The sequence below is a fragment of the Sarcophilus harrisii genome, chromosome 1, assembly GCF_902635505.1.
Source record: "Sarcophilus harrisii chromosome 1, mSarHar1.11, whole genome shotgun sequence".
NCBI lineage: Eukaryota > Metazoa > Chordata > Mammalia > Dasyuromorphia > Dasyuridae > Sarcophilus > Sarcophilus harrisii.
Window position 1 is genome coordinate 382,191,398 of NC_045426.1, and position 13,315 is coordinate 382,204,712.

A 13,315-nucleotide genomic window follows, 5' to 3' on the forward strand; every position below is an offset into this window, starting at 1 on the left:
ATCTTAGCACAGTGCTTCCTACATATTGTGTTTAATAAGTGCTTTTTTCATTCACTCATTCAAAATTAATGCTATCATGTTTAATCTATATTAGAGTACTTGCTGTCTAGGGGAGGAAAGTGTAGGGAAGGGAGGGAGAAAAATATGGAAAACAAGGTTTTGCGAGGGTGAAAAGTTGAAAACTATCCTTGCATGTATTTTGAAAATAAAATGCTATTTAAAAAAAAAAAAATTAGTGCTATATTAGAAGGACAACATTGCCCTCTTGGGTAAAAGTCCAACTCTTGCTTTGGATATTTCCCTGGCTCCTTGTCCCTAGATGATTTCTTAACTTCTCCAGCTTAGTAAGTTCACTGACCAGTTTCTACTTACTTTTATCTCTCAACCTCATATCCCAGCAATGCAATCACTTCTTCCCATTTTATTTGCACTCCCCCCACTTCAATTAAGAGTCATAGCCCCTATTTTCCCTTGTCCAGGCCTCTCACTTGGTCTTGGATCCCTTGGATCAAATCTCCCTGTTATCTAACTCCAGTTCACCTGACCACTGACCCAAATCTTGCATTAACTCATCAATTCTAACCCCTGTATCCAGCCTTAGACCAGTATCAACATCAATCAATCCTCCCAGCCCACACTTGGATCCATCAGGCTGGTCCCACAGTTTATTTGCAGACTACTCAATCCCATTCCTGCAAAACCTATCCGGGTTCCTTGGTTTTTCCAAGCAGTTTGTGTGAAGAGTTTTGTTTGCCATTGTGCAAAGTTTGACACTGGCTCCCTCATGTGGTAGGTACTGAGATTATCTGCTTTCTATTCCAAATGCTAAAATTGTATTTATGAATGGTAGACTTTTGACTTGATTCCACACAAACACCAGCCTGGCAGTATTAGACAGACATATATGTCAGTATGCAAGGAGATTTTTCCCACTCAACCAGTTGCTGCCTCTTCCAAGTGAGTTTTAACTAAGAGGAGGCACTTGACCCTTTTACCTGACATGACCTCCTTCCATTCATATCCCTCTCAGGTTCTATCCTTATACAGATGCTCCTTGGCTAGTTGTATTCTCCAGATTCCTAAATACTGATAAACATGTCCTTATTTTTAAGATTTCATGTTAAAATCTTTCAGATATAAACTTTTAAAAGTTATTTATTTAGCATTTTTATTTTTCCCAATTTATGTAAAAATAATTTTAACATGTTTTTTTTTTATTTCAGTTCTAAATTTCCTCCTTCCCTTTTCCTCCTTCCCCCTCTTTTTAAGAAGGCAAACAATTTCGTATAGATTGGACACAAGTAGCAAAACATTTTCATATTAGTCATTTTGTGAAGGAAAACAAATCGAAAAAAGAAAAAAAAAGAAAAAGTTTTTTAAAAGCATGTTTCAATCTATATGCAAACTCCATTAGTTCTTTCTCTGAGGGTAGATAGAATTTTTTACCACAAGTCCTTCAGAAATGTCTTAGATCATTGCATTATTACTAATAACTTAAGCCATTTATAATTGATTATCATATAATATTGCTATTACTGTGTAGAAAGTTCTCCTGGTTCTACTCCATTTCACTTTGCATCAGTTCCTTTAAGCCCAGGTTTTTCAGATCTAAATCTAATGGTCTTGTGTCCTTTCACAGGAATAAATTTCAGCACTCCTTCCACAGCATGGTTTCAGGGAACATTTTTCCTGATGTTTTCGTTGTGGGATCCCTTATCTTCCTTGAGGTCTTCTCTCTCTAAATTTCCAAGGTAACTCTTGATACCAGGAGGCCATAAATGATTACCAAGCAGCCCCAGCTTAAAGTCCTTTAACCCCAAAAAGTAAAGTCTCCTTCCTTTCATGCTGCAATATTCTGCCTGAATGCAACAACAGTAAACCCAAAGTAAAGAGATACTTCAGACAAACAAATCCAAGTACTTAGCCTGGGCAGAATCTGAAGCTGGGCCCAAAATAGAACTCAGATGGCAGCATGTGATTGCTCACTCACCCCTGTCCCAAAGACCCAGCACTGTCAGGACCCGGTAGCAGCTGCTCCCAAAAATAGACGGGAAGGAGAAGCAATCCCAGTCTGAGCAACACTACGGAGCGATCCCTGACATACTGGTGAGCGCCCTGAGGTGTCATGAAGTCTCTGAGGTTTGCGAGTGCAGAAGCCCTAGTGTCCAATGCCCAGGTGACCAGGGAGAATCTCCCAAATGTGGCCTACAACCTCTACCCCCTCCTGTTTAAAGCCAGCTATTTGCTGGAGCAAGGAGAAGTGATTCACGACCTGTTGGAAAACTGGCCACTAGCAGAATTCAACCTTGGAAACCTGTTGGGACCGACGGCAGACTGCCCAGAAGATCTCAGCACTCGGGCCTGCAAGATCTGCCTGGAAGCCTGTCTGGTGGGGCTTAAAGACTATGTGCTGAATGATTCCCCAACTTACACCAAAAGGCTGAGAACGGCCAATCTCACGGGCATCCAGGATGTGGAAGTTCAGCTGTGCAAGTGCCAGACCTCCCTGGGGCGATGGGGCCGGACGGGCCTCCTAGCCAGACTCTGCTTCGATCTGCTGGTGGAGCTGCAGAGGCGACCCTTCAACCCCAGCATCTTGGACATGGGGATCGACGTCTTCATCAACTTCTTTGTCACGGAGGGCAACTATGAGTGTGCCCTGCAAGCCCTGATGGTGAGGTGCCATTCCCCGCTGAAGGTGCGCTGTGTGGCCTTCCGCGCTGACAGCCTGGGCCTGAAGAAGCTCTTCTACATGCTGCGCCTGGTGGAGCCCGACTCCCTGGAGAAGCTGGAGATCGTCCACAACGTGCACATGGAGATGGAGCACCTACAGGTGTTACTCAACCACTTGGACTTTCCCCGCCTGGTCTCACTCACCCTGCCTGCCAGAGCCTTCAACGTGCGCCGGCTCCAGGGAGAAGATGAGTCCCTCCTCACCACCATCGGGGAGAAGCTGAGCCGCATGTCCCAGCTCACCGAGCTGAGCCTGGCCTTTTCCATCCTGACCGGGAGAACTCGGAAGCTGCTCAGGTGAGATCCTGATCCTGGCAGGCTCTATCACCTGGGGTAGCCAGGTTACCCAACAATGGCTAGAAATCCACCGTTTAAAAGGTAATCTAATTAAAATGAGCATTTCCCAGGCAAGCAGTGGGATTCAAGTATCAAAATCTTCCACGAATATATAGGGTTCTGAGGAGTCTGGGAAAGGAGAAATGAAGTAGTAATACAGAGTAGTTTTGGTATTATATCAAGTAAGAAATAATAAATTTGGTATTGTATATTTTATTTTATATATTGTAGATATGTATTTTAGCTCAAAGGCACATCAGTATATACAGTATGAAGAAAAATATCTAGTCCTGAGAAATAAGAACTTTTGTTTCTGTTAGGAAACCATTCAGATAATATTGTATTTTATAAATTAATATATTATATATTTATGTATTTGTATTTTATATATTATAGATAAGTAATTTAGCTCAAAGACAGGTCAGTGTATCAGGCATGAAGAAAGTCATCTAGTCCTAAAAAGTAAGAGCATTTGTTTCTATTAGGAAGCCATCCAGACAATATTGTATTTTATATGTTAATATTTATATTTTATATATTGTAGATATATATTTTAACTCAAAGGCATTTCAGTGTATCCAGCATGAAGAGATCTAGTCTTAAAGAATAAGAGCTTTTCTTTCTATTAGGAAAACGTCCAGACAATATTATTACATGTTGGCATTAAAGCCTAGGGGGTTTCTTCTTAGCATCTACCTCTTTTTTTAATATCTTTGAGTTGTGGGGTCAAATTTAAAATTTCATAGTTCTAAGTCAGATACATCCCAACTACATTACTAAGTATAAATCTAAGTAAAAACCGGATCATAGCGAGGGAGACAGAAGTGACAAAAATGAATTGAAGTCAGAGTAATAAGTTCTCTCCCTCCAAGAGAAGGGATGGCAGAAGTGGTCAGCAAGGTGACTCAGAGCCAATAGAGACTAGGATGGAGATGCAGTGATTTCCTTTGGAATCCTTGGCCAAGTTACATCACAGTGTATTCAATAGTCTGCTATTCAAGCAGTTACACTCATAGCCTTTCAGACCTTAGGAAGTAAAAGTTATTCCATTTTCCAGCTTAGAGGAAAACAGACTGAGGAAAGCATTGTGATAGGCTGGTAAATCTAGAGCTTATAAATTAATTCTGAGCTACTTTGACTCTCTAGATAGGAGAACTAGAAAGTACTTAAAGCAGGGAGACTGTGGTATCTAGTTGTGACCTGCTGCTCTAATTCACTATATGATAGTGTTTGAGGTGCATTTTTTGCTAGGAATCACAAATCCTTGCTAAGAGTTTTGCCTCAATCAATCCATAAAGTTTAATCAATCCCCACACCAGCATTTGTGTATGATTTTATTAATAATTAATTTTGTTAATTATTTTCATTTTTGGAAACCCATGCATATACATGGCTGTGTGCAGTAGGATAAAAATTGAGAGGTGAATAGATGCAAGTTTGTGGAGTAATTGTTATCTTAATAGACACTTCACTAGTCTTCTTTCTACCTTTACAAAGAGCTCCCTGTGCATTTCTTGTATATTTCTTTTATTTATCCTAAAATCTCAAGGACTGCACTAGCATATAGTAAATGATACTTGAACTGCATCTTAAAACCAGAGAGGGATTCTGTGAGATACAGGCAAAGGGTATATGCATTCTGGACATGGGGAAGGACCACTCCTAAGGCATGGACATAGGGATGGAGTTATATGTGAGTAACAGAGAGAATGAATACTGTCCAATTAAACTAATAAGATTGGGGCTTAAAAATATAAAAGAAGCTTGTCTTTTATTCTAGAGGCAGTAGTGAGTCAATGGAGTTTGTGCACTTTAGGAAAATCACTTTCACACAGCTGGAGAAAGAAACGGCAAACCACTCCAGAATCTCTGCTAAGAAAATCCCAAATGGGGTCACAAAGAGTCAGACACAACTGAAAATATGAAACAACAAAAAGAATATGTAGAAGGCACGGGAGAAATAAGATCCTTGAATCAGGTAAACTAATTCAGAGACTTTTATAATAATCTAAGAGGTAATGAGCTGCTGAACTAAATTTGCAGCCATATAAACAGAAATAAACAGCAAAATTTAGCAACTGATTAAAAGGAGCAACCTAGGAGAATGACAAGCAGCAACTTCAATAGAAATCAAAAGTTTGGAAGAGAGAAGAATATGGAGAGAAAGATAATAAGTTCAGTTTTGGACATGTTCAAGTTGAGAAGTCTCCAGCATACGTTCAGGTTTCTACTATCAGTTGAAAAAATAGTGTCAGATATTCAATAGCAATGGCTGAACAGTCTACAGCCCAAGGGTTATGTACACTGAATGTTCAGATGTTAACATGAGATAGCTAATAAAAATATGAATTATTACTGTTCAGTCCCTCAGTTATATCTGACTCTTCATGACCCTGTGAAATAGGACTCCAAGACCATCTATTGAGTTTTCTTGGCAAAGATAATGGAGTGGTTTACCATTTCCTTCTCCAATGGATTAAGGAAAACAGGTTAAATGATGTGTCCAGTCATATAGTAAGTGTCTCAGGTCAGATTTGAATTCAAGACTCTCTGACTCCAGACTCAGTGCTCTATTCACTGCCACTTAGCTACCTCTAAATATATGACTACAAGATGATTTTTAAAATTACAAAAGGCAGCAAGATTTGGCACATAGTGTAAATTTACAAAACAGAAAGAACACTGAATATAGAATGAGAAGACCTGGGTTTGATACTTATCTCTTCTACTTAGTACCCATGAGACACTTGAAAAATCATTTCTCCTTTCTAAGTTTCTTTATAAATAAAATGAAAGTCTGACTAGACAACCCACATACCACCCCCTCCAAGATTCCTTCCAGCTCCAACATGCTGTGTTTGGAATTCTATTTCCAATCTCTGAAGCTAATGAGCTAGAAGATATGCTTTCTTTTTTAAAATAATATTTATTTTGTTAAATATTTTCCAATTGCATACAAACAAATTTTAACATTTTTTTTTTCAATTTTGAGTTCTAAGTTCTCTTCCACTCTTTTATCCCTTCCCCCTCATTGAGAAGGCAAACAATTTTATATCAAGTATATACAAGAAATCCTGTGAAACATTTCCATATTAGCCATGTTGCAAAAAAAACCAAAAAACAAAAAACAGAGCCCAAAAAGAGTAATTTTTTTTTAAAGTATGCTTCAAGATGCATTCAGATTTCATTAATTCTCTTTGGAGGTAAACAGCAGCATTTTTTTTTAATCATAAGAATTTGGAAATGTCTTGCATCACTGCCTTGATCAAAGTAGCTAAGTCTTTCATAGTTGATAATTCTTACAATGTGGCTGTTACCGTATATAATGTTCTCTGGGTTTTACTTCACTTTGTATCAGTCTATGTAAATCTTCCCAGGTGAAGAGATATATTCTCAAAGATGTATTCAACCTGAGTAATTCCTTGGTAGTTAAGATATGATTTATCACAAATTTTATCATTCCCCTGACACAATTCTGAGAGACTTTACAGTGTTAGCAATGCTCACAAACACCATTAAAATAACATTTCTGATCAAATCAGCCTATTAGCCAATTATCTTCCCTATTTCTTTTCCTTGACAGATTCCAGTTTCTATTAGACTACCCTTTATCATGTGTCATTATTCTCTAAACCTGACACCTTTTCAATGACTATATATATATATATATTTCTCCTACATATTTTAGACATCACATACCTGCCTCCAGCAATGCACTTGCCTTGGTAAGTAAAACACTGGTATTAGGCAAAAGAGGATCTTTAAAGTACCATGTAGTCTCATAGCGATCTTGGAGACTGCCTGGTTTGAACCTCTTAATTTTTCAGGTGAGGAAACCAAGATCCGAAGATATTGACTGACTGACGAATGGCTATGACTTCTATATAGGTATATACACATTCTGCCTCAGTAATCCTTCTGGCTCTACCTTCACTAAATGCTACAGTCAGGCACTTAAAGGAAGGCTGGATAGTGTCAGGGTAATTATTTGAAAAGGATAATACAGGGAAAGAACATGAGATGTCATGTCATCTTAGCACATTTCTGGTGGATTGATAATGAAAGAAAGAAAATATACCTCTCTAACTTTTGGCATTATGAATTCTTTTTTCCTCCCTTTCCTTTTTGGGGCAAAATTTGGAATCACTAGGATATGTAACTCACATAGGGAGATGAGAAAACAGACACTTTTCTGACCCCTCTGCCAATGTCTTAGATTCCTCTCTTTCATTTAACATGTGTTGGATTTTAATGATGTGTCATTCTGACACATGGGCCAAAAGCTAACAGCTCAAATGTTCCATCCCAGAATTGCTCCAAAAGATGTCCTTCTCACCCAACACCCCTTTGCATGTAGATAAATCCTAATTGCCAAAGGTCTAAAATTAACCAACAAAGAGATGTATTGAGCATTTTGTACATTCTTGACCTCTGTGCTCATTTCTAACTAGCCCCTTTTAGTTAACATTATTAGACTTATTTTTTTTAATTTCTATACTCAAATCATAGACCAGTACCAATTGGAGTATTGTGATAATTCTGGGCTCTCAAAGGCTAATATAAGCTATCACAGGTCCTACCCTGCTAAAAAGGCTTCATGTGTGGGTCTTGGGACAGAATGTGTATCTATTGTGCACACATTAACTGAACTCATAAGAAACAAAATTTCCTGACTAGAAAATTGGCCACAATTCATAAAACTGTCTTCTGAGACATAGAAGGGCTGCTGCAAGAAGCTCTCACACTGATCAAATCCAAATCAAAGTAATGAAAACAAAACAAACTTTTAAAACAACAACTGCAACTTAGTTTTGGAATTAAATGCAGCTAGGATACAGTTACATCTAAATTTGGCTTACAGATAAAGAGTACAAGGGATGAATGTCATCCCAAGCCAAGTGTAACTTGTTTATTCATGTCCACTGAAGGCTCTGAGAACTCTTAGTCACATAAACAATTTAAATTATCATAAATATATTTGTATTCCTTCCTCCCAAGCCACTGTTCCTCAATCTTTAATTAGAATATAAGTTTATTTTGAGGATGGATCATTTCATTCTTTGTATTAGCATCCTCATCAGCTAGTTTAGTGATTTGGCTCATAGCAGATGGTGCTTCATAAATGGTTATAGTTGTTTTGAGGAACCCTCTAGCTCTTCTACCCAGAAACTACAATAGTATCCAGTTTTATAATGGTATCATGCATCAATATTTTACCATAGTGCTGTTGGGCTATCCATGAAATGTTTTTTAGCTTCCTCTCTTCAAATTGACTGCCCCAGTTTGGGTGGCCACATTAAGTACTGCTTATTGTTGTTACCTGTCAGATATATAATTGTCACAAGAGTTCAGAAATCAGGAAAGCAGTTAGAAAGTAAGAGGTAAATATATATTTAAAAATGCATCAGACTAAAATACTGAGTCAGTAACATGCATGAGTTTTAGAGGGAACAATGTTAATTCATAGTCCTTGGTTCTACTGGCGTGGAAGGAGTCACAACAGAAAGCAGTCCTTGTCATATATCAGGCATGGAGAGAGGAAGAAACTCTCATTTTAAGTATTAACTTCTGATTGTCTTTTTGTTCTTTCTTTTTGACTTTTCCAGTCAATAAATATTTATTAAGCACTTACTATGTGCCAGGCCCTATAAACCCAATCTAGGTATCTGTTTTTTATTTATAATGTCTCTGCATCCTGTGGGAGTCTCAAAATTCCTCATTGACATATTCTAACAATGAAAATTGTGCCTAAATTCTACATTTCGAAACAGATACTTCTTCAATTACTACTGAAAGTTTTAGGTACCTTTTCCTCACCTTTTATTTCCCCACCTTCCTTTCTAGTAAAGCACAATTTTTTTTAATCACATGGAACTATAAAATCTCAGCATAGGAAGGGACCTCAGGACATCTAATCCAATCCCCACCTCAAACATGAATCCTTTCTACAATATTCCCAATTAGAGATCACCTAGCATCTAAGGAAAGATCTCCAGTGACAGGAAAAGCAGTCTATTTGGATCATCTCCATGAAGCAGTCAGGAAACTACAATCTGTGGACTGTGGACCTATCTACCTCCTATTTTTTGTATTGCCCAAGACCTAAGAATTGTTTTTATTTATTTATTTATTTATTTAACATTTTTAAATACAATGAAAGTTTATTTGAAAATAAAAAAAAAAAAATTTTAGCTCACATAAAAATAGAAGGCATGCCAGATTTGGTCTATGGACTATAATTTGCTAATCCCCCTACCCTATTTTAAATAGCTTAATTTTCAGGAAAATTTTCAAAATTTTTCTATAGTAATTTCCCATTGCTCCTAATTCTTGCCTCTGGAGTCAAATAGAACAAATTTATTCTTTCTGCCAAGAAAGCATCTTTTGCTTTTCTAATCCATTTTTAGTTTCTTCTCCATGATACTGAGGTTAAGTATATCTGGATTTTGTCAAGGCTTTTTTGACAAAATCTCATATCTTGTGGACAAGAATGAAAGGATAAGGACCTATTGATAAAGACTTTCTAGCCTACTAGAGCTAAGCAGATTTGCAATGAGCTGATAATAATTAATGGATCATTGCTGAGGAGGGAAGGGGAGTAGCCTTAGTGATATTCAAATCAACCTAAGAGATGAAAAATGGAAAAGGAGGTAGATGCTGAAAAAAAAAAGAAAAAGAAAAAATAAATAAATATATTTTTTAAAAATTTTAAAATGCTGAAAATTCTTCTCTCCAGAGTTTTCTCTTTACTCAAACTGAGCTTTTCTTCCACCAGAAATGTTTTTATGATAACTACAAAGTTCTTCAGGTTCCTCAAAGAGGAGAAAGGACTTCTACTGATAGGAACTATTCCAAGTAGAAGTCATCAGTTAATCAAATTTTACCTTGAAGATTTTAGAAGATTCCTATTTTTTATTTCTCTCAACCATTTTCCTTTGTATTTTTCATTGCAGTCCTTTGAGAACTCCCCTGAAAACTCTGGACTTGTCTAACTGCTCCCTGAACTATGCAGATATGGCCTACTTAGCAAATTGCCTCCATGCTCCTCATCTGGAGGTACTTGATCTCAGTGGACATAATGTGGTCAATCTCTACCCATCAACATTCTTCAAACTGCTCAGCCAAGCTTCCTGTACTCTGAGGATCCTGACCTTGGAAGAATGCAACATTGAGGATCGAAATCTTAACATGATGATCGTAGGCTTGACTCCCTGCCGGAAACTCCAAGTCTTCAAATTTCTTGGGAACCCACTTTCCTCACAAGCACTGAAATGTCTGTTCAATGTTTTTTGTCAGCTCCCCAAGATGAAATACATTGAGTTCCCAGTCCCAAGGGACTGCTATCCAGACGGTGTAAATTATCCATTAGATGATGCTACCCTCTCCAAATATGATCACCAGAAATATGAGAAGACTAGAGAAGAACTTCATACAATCCTACTTCAAGCTAATCGGGAAGATATCAAGGCTTCCACACCTCTCTTTGGAAGCTATGACCCAGACATTCAAGAAACAAGCAATGAGCTTGGAGCCTTTTTGCTTCAATCTTTCAGAGATGCTTTAGAAAACTTTACCACAGCACTAAAAAAAATGAATTAAGTGCTTTAAAAGAAGTCCATGAAACTACATCACAATGAGATGCTCTTGCATCAATTTTCCTTTTCCCTCTGGAGATCTGTCTTGGGTTGGGGATGGAACCAAGATGAAGCATAATTATCATTCTCATGACTACCATCACCACCACCACCACTACCACCATCATCAAGCATTCATTAGACGCCTGTTTATACAGGGCATTGGGATGGGCACAGTTCAAAACAGAATACCTAGTCCTGTTCCTGCCCTCTTGGAGTTCACACTTGAAATACACCTGAATGCTATTCTTTTAGTCTTCATAGTCGGTTCTGAGAGTCTGAGTAGAAGTTAACAGGAAGAAGGGAAAATCCCTGAGATCTTCACAGAAGTTGCATCAGCCATCCAGCACGGTCTGAAGAAAAGATATTATGGTCAGGCAACCTGCTTTGGAGGACTGCTATAGACCAAGCAAATCTCCTTGGTCCTGGGTGTGGAAAAGACCATACCATAGCAGTGGGGAAAGGCACTGGGTGATTGGAAGAGGATGCCAATTGTAGCTACCCAAAGTGTAGCAAGCCAACAGGGATGTAATAAAGATAGGGTAAGAAAGAAATGAATGATAAAAAATTACGGAGACAGAGCTACAAGAAAACACAAAGAGTAAGTGAGTTGGTCACTAAGTTAATGAACTTAACAAAGAAATAGAAAGAAGAAAGATGAGAAAAGCAAACCAGACTTTCATTCTTATCAATAAATTCTCTATGGTACTGGTTTTCAAGATATGATCTGTAAAAGTTTGCAAGTCCTCCAAATGGTTCACAAGTATTTTTTTTTTTTTTCAGAACTCATGCAGTACTTTTGCAGTATGATTTGACAGTGTTTCTACTTTTATTTCTGATCTGAATTAATAATCTATTAACGCTGTCACTCATTGTTCTCTTAAAACCCAGTGGCAAGGTTTTGTTTTTGTTTGTTTGTTTGTTTTGGTTTTGCAGTGATTAGAAACAGTATTAAAATCAGTAGTTCAAAGAGAAGCCATAATAAGGAAGAATTTTATTCAACTTAAGGAAAAATTGCTCTACCATTAGAATCATTTAATCCTGAAAATAGGCTACCTTGTTGGGGGAAAGAGAGTGTTAGTAGGTTTCTCTCAGAGAAAGTCTTCAAACATAAATGACCATTTCTCAGGGATATTATAGAGAGGATTCATGGTCAAAAAGAGGTTAGACTAGATGGCCTCTGTGATCCCTTTCTCCCCTGAGATTCTGAAACTCTGAGAGATACTTCTTTTGTCGGCAAGACTTGTAAATACTCAAGGGATCTAAAACTGATGGTTGAGAGCCACACCTTAAAGATTGAGACCTTCCTTGAATTTTAGAACTTCAGAAAATCCCTTTCATATGAACATTTCTAGAACTTACTTTAAAAACCCTAAATTCTTTAGCAGTTTGGTCCCAGTCTGGAAGATTGTAATCAGTAGACCCAACCCATTCATCATTACCAGGAATCACCACCTACCTAGTTTCTAGTTCAATTATTTGTTATAAGTGCTTAGATTTTTCAATATTTTGGGCACATGAAAAACAGTCTGTTGAGACCAAGTATAGTGTATCCATGGTATATTATTTAGATCAGGGGTCTTCAAACTACAGCCCGCAGGCCAGATGCTTCAGCTAAGGGTGATTATCCCCCTCACCCAGGGCTATGAAGTTTCTTTATTTAATGGCGTATAAAACAAAGTTTTTTTTACTATAGTCCGGCTCTCCAACAGTCTGAGGGACAGTGAACTGGCCCCCTATTTAAAAGGGTTTGAGAACCCCTGATCATGCGATCTTAACAAGGGAGGATATCTTCACCAATTATACCCATGAATTCACATGCCAAGGATTCACAAATTCATATCACAAGGATTCAGTTTGGATCAAGATCTGAGTGACAAAAATAACTTGCCTGGAAATAAACAATAAGTGTGCTTTGATATCATGTGCCTTTTTTCTTTATTTTAGTATAATTTAGAATGAAAGATATCTGAGGTTCTGAAAGTTTATTTATTTTTGTTTGACCAGAAAGGCATTCATATTTTAGGTAAGGGTTAAGAAGGATCATCTGTTAGATCTCAATCAGCTCTGAGATTTTAGGATCCTATTATTTGATATTGCAATTGCCAATCATTTCAGTGATTAATTCCCAGAGTCATAAGTATCATTTTGGGGACAAGCAACCCAAAATGGATGTTCACATCAACTTTGTAATTCATGATATGGGAGTAGAACAAGAATTAAAGGAAGATTCAGTTGACTGGCTACTATCAGTGTGTCACAAATAGGTGTTATTAATAATAGTAGTTTCCTATTTTTACTAAACATACATGTTAGTATTTTGGGGAAGAACCCTCATCTCACTTAATAGTATATATCTTTATTTTAGCTTCCTACATTCACATCATTTTAGTGTTTTGTTTTTTTCAAATACTTTATCTCCAATATAATGTTTCTTTTCCAAATGTGTTGATACTATTATCTTTTCTGATTAAAACTGCAGAAAGTCTTACTCATGAAAACTGTTGAAGAATAGAGCAGACAATTGAAGAAGGTTATGGAATCTCTCTTCCTTTCCCTCAATCCCCACACTTAATCAGTTTCTATAACCTCTAACTTTACCTCAAAAATAT

At 37.4% G+C, this 13,315-nt stretch overlaps 1 protein-coding gene and 1 pseudogene across 1 annotated transcript; one reads left to right on the top strand and one right to left on the bottom strand.

Annotated features, from left to right (window-relative positions):
* Positions 1-1,594: 1,594 nt before the first annotated feature.
* On the top strand, positions 1,595-12,318 carry LRRC14B (leucine rich repeat containing 14B). The gene is made up of 2 exons (XM_003759577.2): positions 1,595-3,030; positions 10,023-12,318. The coding sequence occupies exons 1-2, from the start codon at positions 2,126-2,128 to the stop codon at positions 10,666-10,668; spliced, it is 1,551 nt and encodes a 516-aa protein (XP_003759625.1). The 5' UTR covers positions 1,595-2,125; the 3' UTR covers positions 10,669-12,318.
* Positions 3,733-3,985, bottom strand: LOC105749279 (annotated as a pseudogene).
* Positions 12,319-13,315: the final 997 nt, after the last annotated feature.

Bases quoted from the DNA above. Each gene is read 5' to 3' on its own strand.
- LRRC14B (XM_003759577.2), top strand. From the start codon at position 2,126: ATGAAGTCTCTGAGGTTTGCGAGTGCAGAAGCCCTAGTGTCCAATGCC. The intron at 3,031-10,022 runs GTGAGATCCTGA...TTTTCATTGCAG, and splicing joins AGAACTCGGAAGCTGCTCAG to TCCTTTGAGAACTCCCCTGA.